The sequence below is a fragment of the Lagenorhynchus albirostris genome, chromosome 16 (assembly GCF_949774975.1).
Source record: "Lagenorhynchus albirostris chromosome 16, mLagAlb1.1, whole genome shotgun sequence".
Lineage (NCBI taxonomy): Eukaryota > Metazoa > Chordata > Mammalia > Artiodactyla > Delphinidae > Lagenorhynchus > Lagenorhynchus albirostris.
In genome coordinates this window covers 12691050-12698563 of record NC_083110.1, presented here as the reverse complement: position 1 = coordinate 12698563, position 7514 = coordinate 12691050, and the positions used below count along the sequence as shown (strand labels likewise).

At 42.5% G+C, this 7514-nt stretch overlaps 1 protein-coding gene across 7 annotated transcripts in view; it reads left to right on the top strand.

Annotated features, from left to right (window-relative positions):
* The first annotated feature begins 1116 nt into the window (after window positions 1–1116).
* The window catches only part of FAM13C (family with sequence similarity 13 member C), a 135813-nt gene continuing 129415 nt past the window's right edge, over window positions 1117–7514 (top strand). For 3 of the 7 annotated variants that reach the window (XM_060126155.1, XM_060126156.1, XM_060126154.1), the window contains exon 1: window positions 1443–1591. In XM_060126155.1, the coding sequence (XP_059982138.1) occupies window positions 1530–1591 (62 nt within the window). In that variant the 5' untranslated portion in view covers window positions 1443–1529. Of the gene's footprint in view, window positions 1259–1286; window positions 1416–1442; window positions 1592–2120; window positions 2243–7514 lie in introns of those variants that run through there. The other 4 variants (XM_060126157.1, XM_060126160.1, XM_060126161.1 and 1 more) reach the window with 4 other exon arrangements.

Sequence of the window (7514 nt, the reverse complement as noted above, 5' to 3'; positions counted from 1 at the left end):
AATGAGGGGATCTATGAGATGATGATGCTCTTGGTTCCAAGAACGTTTTGAGGATCTGAACGTTTGCAGGCATTTAGAAAGAATGTTAGTATAAGCTTGTTAGGTTAGATGCAAGATTGGTTAAAGCTGCACAACGCAATAAAACCATCAATGCTGAGGTTATCTTTTCCTCTGGACAGATTGGACAAAATGTACCATGTTAACACGTAACTCCACCGTGTCAGGAATCGAACTTACGAGTGAATAGCATGTCAAACACAAGTCCATTTTTTTTTTAGAGAATTAAGCAGTCCTTGGGTGGACCTGTGAAAAATGTCTCGGGACACTGAAAGGTCTCGCTCTTTCCCCTTAGTACCAAGTTTTGAGTAATTTTTCTGATAACCTGAAAATGAAATTTTGAAATTTTTTGCTATCGTTTAACTCACCGTCTGATATAATTTTGACCAAAAACCATCTCAGCTGCTTGTGGGAGTGGAGAAATTAAAAGAAGGGAATGGGGAATCTTCTTAATTGGAAATTCAAAATAAGCATCTTTTCCAGGTGACTGTTCACTCCATATCAGGGTCAACGGGCAGGAGAAATTAATGATAGAAAGAGTTCAGGACAAACATCTCCAGGGTAACGAAGCAAGTAGGGGCTAACAGCCTTCCCCTCCCCCAGCAAGGCTGCCTTTATTTAAAGGCGGTAGTGTGGGTGCATTTGCTCTCTCATCTTTTGTAAAGGTGGTTGGGAGTGGAGCTCGGGCGGGCTGCTCTTGCAGAGGAAACCCCATCTCGCTCACGGTCCCCCCACCCAGTCACCAGCTAATGCCTGGAACAAATTCTTCACCCGCCCTGCGTGGGCTCATTCACAGCTCTGCAGTCCGGGGCTGGGCGCTTCCTCTTTGGGACTGAAATAACAGAGTGCAGACAGATCTGGTGTGATGCAGCTAGCCCTCTTTCAGAGGCTTTTCTTTTTCCTGGGCAATAAACACACACCCACACATCCACACCCCCAAAACAGCAGCTATGTTTCCCTCCCCCTTCTCGTTCCCTTCCAGCTTTTTCTAAACGGTTTCTGAATCTCTGCGAGCCTCCATCCCTAGAGGGAGGTAGCTCTGTAAAACTGGTAGGAGACGTCTGGAAGAAAGCAAGTCGCCCGCGGATTTCAGCACCTAGGCAGAAACAGTCAGGCTTTCCCGGGGGTGGCGGGCACCGGGAGGCCCAGACTAAACTCGGCGCCCGGCTGGCGAGATTGGGGTCGTGAGGTCACGCTCCAGGTGCTCCTCGAGGGGGTCCCGGGGTCCCGGCCCCGCCGCCGTGCCCCGCCCAGCTCTGTCCCCGCAGCCTCGCGGGCTGCCGGGCTTTGTGGTTCGCCCGTGCGGCCGGGCCCCTGCTGGGGGTGTCGTTACGAGCATGTGCAGACAGCAGCCCAAGGTAGAGCGAGTGTGCCGGGGAGCCCTGAGACTTGCCTTGCAATGCCATGTTTGTGTATGTGCTCTAACTCCCGGAGAGCAATCAGGGAGACGGCTCCCCGGCCGGACTTGGCTGATGTTTTCTTGTTTCTGTTTCAGCCTTCAGGATAATTCCTTCAGCAGCACCGCTGTAACAGAGTAAGTGATTTTTGTCACTAAAATAAGATTTGCATGCCTTCTCAGGAAGCAACTATCGGGAAGGTATCCTCTACCGTTTCCAGCCGCTCTGGGTACTAGATGCATTGTCTCCTGTAATCTGGGGTTGTGAAGACCGCGAGATGTGGGGACTGATGGGGCCCAGAAATCTTTACAGGTTGAAATCAGTCTTTTAGCAACTACGGGAGAGTGATTAAAACAAACTGATGGCCTGCGGGAGCTCAGTGCTCCAAAATACGTGTTCTTGGAGTTCAGATTTTTTAAAAAAATAAATCTCTCTGACATGTCAGTAGGAAAGCTTTGTTGTATTTTGCCAACGCTGGTGTCTGTTTTCATGGAGCATGCTGTGTACATTTACGGCAAATAGGAGATGGATGTGAAATGAGTTGGATTCCAGCATGTGATAAATAGGCTAAACTTAGTCTCACCCTCTGCTGTGTACAGACTTTTAAGACACAGTAGAGTAAACTTTTCTTGCATGCCCTTTGTCAATTTTGTCTTCTGCCCTCAGAGATCTGGCTATAGGAGGAATGCGTTATCTAGTCTCATGGTTAAAGCTTTCGATTGGGACGACTAACACCGTTCAAACATGGAATGAAGGAGTGAATATTTTACTCAAGGCCAGCATGCATGGTATTTTTTTATTAGATATTTATAGTTTGTGGTTTTAATTCTTGTCATCCCTTCCTTAATATGTTTTCTAATACTATGTTACATGTATATGTTAAAAATTAACAGGTAGTATATTATGCTAATACTATATGTCACTGATATATAATTTACATATATCCATATATGTATGAAATGTCTATACTTTATTTAGTAGTCTTTCTCTAGGCTAACTCATTATGTTTACTTCCGGGACCTTATGATAGAAGTCACTCTAAACATTTTTTCAGGAAAAAGGGGGTATAAGGTTGTATACTCAACTACATTTAAAAACGCTGCATCAAAAAAAGTTTGATACAGAAGTCCCGGTAACTTGGGAGTTATTTGCTAAAGTTCCCTAAAAGGCAAATAAATTATGTGCGTTTCAAGTCACTGTCACGATGACTTGGTGATGGAGGGCTGCAGGGCTTCCCGGGCCCTCTTGTTTTCCACATTCCTTTGTTTCTCTGTTTGGATGTGCTGCGCTCTCAGTGTTGAGCTTTGGGCTCACTTAAGTTTAGTTACTTTTTTTTTAAAAAAAGGCCCAGGGTTGATTTTAGAAGATCCAATGTAGAATACTCATTGGGACCTGCTGTGTCCCCTTAATGAGATTGCTCGGTAATGGTGCTACAGCTTTGCTTTTCTAAAAGCCTAAGAGTGGGGAGAGATGCAGGCCAAAGCATGCAGGCCAAAGATGAGGCTGTGACTCCCTGGTTCAGGTGCACAGGTATTGCTTTCCTCCTTGTGCTGTGCTTACAGCACCAGATGCTTTCTGGGCCTGAGTCTCAGGACCCCTGTGTGGCTGAATCCCCAGAGTCAGCCATAGGCATCGCAGCTTCAAAATGGAGTCACTTAATTCTAGATTTCACATGGACAGTTTTTTAAAAAATGGCTTTATAGTTAAATGCTGGGGAGAGTCTGGTACCTTGTCTTTGGACACTCCCCAAGGAGTTCTGATTGCATAAGGTCCTGTTGTTGTTTTCACAGAAGTGACAGTGATTTATTTTAAAAGGCACTGAGTGACAATGGGAATGCCATCTGGCTAATCTAAAAACCTGAGGAGAACATTTGAAGCATACCAAATCTTCATAGGTGTAACAGTACAGACGAGGGTCATTTAAAGCTAGTCATCCTCTAATATAGTATTTTCTCCTCCCCTCAGTAATATGAACCGTTTTCTGTGGTTCTCTGGGCATGACCCTAAAGTCAGCAGGACCAGGATGCACTACACTGAGACAAAGAAGTAGCATGTAATCAGTAAATGTTCACGTCTGGTCTCGGCATGCACAGAGGAGGCGCTTGCCTCTCTTATATGTTTTAGATACGAGAAAACGTCCCCTTTCTCCTATCCCCACCTCACTCCTACTTCCTCCTACCCACATGTACTTATCTTTTTTAGTGCCTGAAATTCTACCTAGAGATGATTTTGTTTTTGGATGAAGAACTCTGGTGGCGGCCCTTATTAAAATGGAAATTAAAAAGTCTGTGCCCCTGGGAGGTGGATTCAAATTGTCATTAATACTTTAATATAAATTATGTTAGCAGCTAGTCTAACCTAAGAGGGTTCTGCTTTGCCAGCTGGGGGTCTTATAAGAGTCAAGGTGAAGGGGAATTGGAAGGGACTCAGGGATGTATTTTATGCTTTTCTCAGTTTCTCCCATGCCTTGCCCTGTCTGTGCAGCTCTGGACCAGTTCAATTTCTTTTGCTACCCAAATTCTTCTGAGATCAGAATGGCCTTGGCCTTGGCCTTCTCTTCTGTATCTGCAGCGCCCTTTCATCTGTTATTTTTCCATGGTCATTTCCTCTGTTGCCCTGGCTAACCTGTTATTTGAAATGAAGCCTGCCCAGCAATGAATTCTGCAACAAATTAGTTATCATGCAAAGCAGTAATTCTCAAAACCAACTGATTATCAGTATCAACTGGGGAAGGGAATGGGGGCTTGTGAAAAATCCAGCTTCCCAGGCTTTATTCCCAAGTGGGAACCTAGAAGTGGGTGATTATGTTGGAGTCAGCCCACTTGCTGGTCTGGGTTTTTAAACCTTTAGGTCAGTGTTGAACTGTTCAGAAGCATACTAGTTATGTGGGGAGAGGGCAGAAAGACTCGTATTCCTGGGCTCCACCCCCAGAGAGTTGATCTAGTGGGGCTGCGGGTGGGGATGAGGCTGGAACTTGCTATTTTTTTTTTCCATTTTTTAAATTAATTTATTTTTAAAAATTGAAGTATAGTTGATTTACAGTGTTGTGTTAATTTCTGCTGTACAGCAAAGTGATTCAGTTATACACACACACACACACACACACACACACACACACATACACACACACACACACACATATTCTTTTTTATATTCTTTTCCATTATGGTTTATCCCAGGATATTGCATATAGTGGAACCTGTATTTTAATCAGACACACTTTGAGAAATCCCACAGGATTGCAGGCTATACCCCTGCAACTTTGCCTTCAAGGGACATGGTACTGCAGGGAATAGAAGTCCCCTTCCGGGTACAACTACAGTTTATCTACTCACCAGACTGAGATCTCTCTTCTTATTTACCTCAAGACAAAAAAGAGAACCTCTCATGGGTACTTCTTACTCCACCATTATCCTAAGAAACAAGTCTTTCTCTCTCTTGTGAACCCCTGGGAACGTAGACTGAAGAGACTGTTCAGTGGGCTTAGTGTGGTGGAGCAGAAGTGACACAGGCATCACTGCTTTACGCCTCGGAATCCTGGGAAATTCCTCAGCCCCTGTGTGAAGGTAATTCCTACCTCACACCATTGTCAGGCTTAATTGAGATCATATGAAAGAGAAGGTGAACTATAAAGTACCATCTAACTTTTTCTTGTTTGTGGTTGATAGAGGAAGCAAAAGTCCAAATAGAAGAGTTACGACCCTGAGCATTTCACAAAGAAATGATGGCAAGGACAAATTATCCATGTATTGTCTGGGCAACAACAAATTAAGAACTCTGGGAACTTAGAATCTAGTTGATGAGAACCTCAAAGGAAGTCAGTTAATAGAGGTGTCTTCACATTTTTTACTGTGAACAACAGTAAACACATTTTATGTTGCAATCTAGCACAAATGTATAGATATGGTTTATTTAAACAAGTTTCGTGAAATAACACTTAACCCTCACTGTACTGACATTTTCTATTCTGTTTCTCTACCAATGGTAACAACAAAATGCTGGTAGCTGCTCTCTAATTTCAGGACCTCCTAATAGGTCACAATTTATAGTTTGAAAAAGTTTGTACTAGAAGATGCCTGGTTTTGATAATTTACAAAGAACATCATTAAAGGGTTGGTCTTTAAATTCTTTTATTGGAATAACATGTAGGAAGAGAATCTCATGCCCAAGACCAGTTGGACACTTGATCTGAGTTGATTTTTTTTCCAGGAGTAGGAATATTTGGATATGGGTTCCCAGTGTGGAATCCAGTTTTATAATTGGGCCAGTATTGTGCATTTGTGGGGGGCTCCTGGGCGAGGAATCAAGTAGAACAATCAGAAAGATGTTAATTGAGTAGAGCTTGATGGTCTTCATCAAAGCAAATGGAAATTGAACTAAAAGAGCTTGCATATGTGTGCCACGGAAGCCATAAGGAGATCTGTTTCATCACTATGTCTGCAAGCTAGGAATTGTGTTTTCTTGAGTGATGACTGGAGTTGCTCAGTAGTCCTTAAAATCGGATCAGCTAATTAGGTCTGGCTTCACATTTCAGAAAGCATCTGCAACTTTGTATGTTCTGGTGCCGATTTCTTATTTTTAACTAATTGTACTTTGGGAAGAAAAATTAATAAATCAAATGAGGGGGAGAAAAAATAGTTCTTGCCAAATTCCCAAACAATAGGTATTGTTGAGCTCTAAGGTTGAAACTCTGTTTGAACCCTAGTTCTTTGGAAGCAACAATTCTAGATTTCTGTTCTTCATTGGCTTTTCTACTTAGCTAGGTTGTTTTTATTGGGAAACATTTTTATTCATTATACAGCTCCGATGATCTATTACAGTAAATGCCTCTAATGGAGGAGAACAAGACAACGTTTAGGAATTTAATTGTTGTTTTCCATGAGATGGACAAAGTGGGTTATTGAGAGTCAAAAAAATGGGAAAGCAAGGAAATTGAGTTCATTTTGTTAAGGAGAGCATTTTGTTAAGTCGATGCATTTTTTTTCCCCAGCTGCCAGCAGGTAAAGAGGGTTAGAGTCTGTTAGGTTAGAGCCTTTGTTTAATTCATTACAAAACCATAATTTAAAAGGGATAGTAAGGGAAGAGGACTGAAGCTTTCATCAGTTTGTTTTGTGGGTAAATTATACACCACTGCTGGTAAGGAATATTTTAAATTTCTAAAAGATTTCATGTAGTATAAATACTGTATTATGGTTATATCTATGTATGTAGATATTTATTTATTTATGTCTGCTCATTACATTGGGACTCTGTCAGAGCAGGGTCTAGGTCTTTCTCAACTTCCTGTCCTTTAGCAGGAATGCTACTCAAAGTGTTGTTCACAAATTGTAACTTGTCTGAGACAAGAACAGTACAGAAATAGGGAGTATGCCTTTAATAACTTTTATAGGAATTTGATATTCCTGCGACCTTTTTACCAAATTATCTCTCCACAGTGGACTGGAAATAGAAAACCAACTGGTCAATCGTGAATCCCAAAAAGTTTGAGAAGCACAGCTCCAATGCCTAAGGCAGTACTTGGAAGGCAGCGAGTGCTCAATAAATGCTTGTTCAATTATTCCAGGGAACAGACTTGCTGAGGGGCCCGAGTTAATGATTTGATTCAAGCATTTATTGAGTGTCTACTCTGGGGTAACATTGTAGGCACTGTGGCAGTGTATCTAGAAAAAGAAATGATGGTTATTTCTTTTCATGGAATTAACAACTAATTTAAAAGATCTCAGAGGTACAAAGGAATTACATAACAGTGCTAGGCAAGATCTAGTTGGTTACTAAAACCTCAGAATGAAGAGTAAACCATTCTGTACTAAGGTTAAAATGGGAACATGGCACGTGGGTGAACGTGGCGAGGAAAGTTCACAGAGCTTGTGAGGCTGGAGCAGTGAAGGCTGAGTAGGAGTTGAAGATGGAAAAAAGCATTCCAGGCTGGAGTGGTGTGGGGTGAGGCGGAGTGGGAAGGGCTGAGAATAGGAACGAAGGCTCCCTCATACACTAGAGTGAGAGAATGGTCCTCCTCCAGAGGCACTTAGGCAGCGTGGAACACTGGAGAGTTTTGAATAT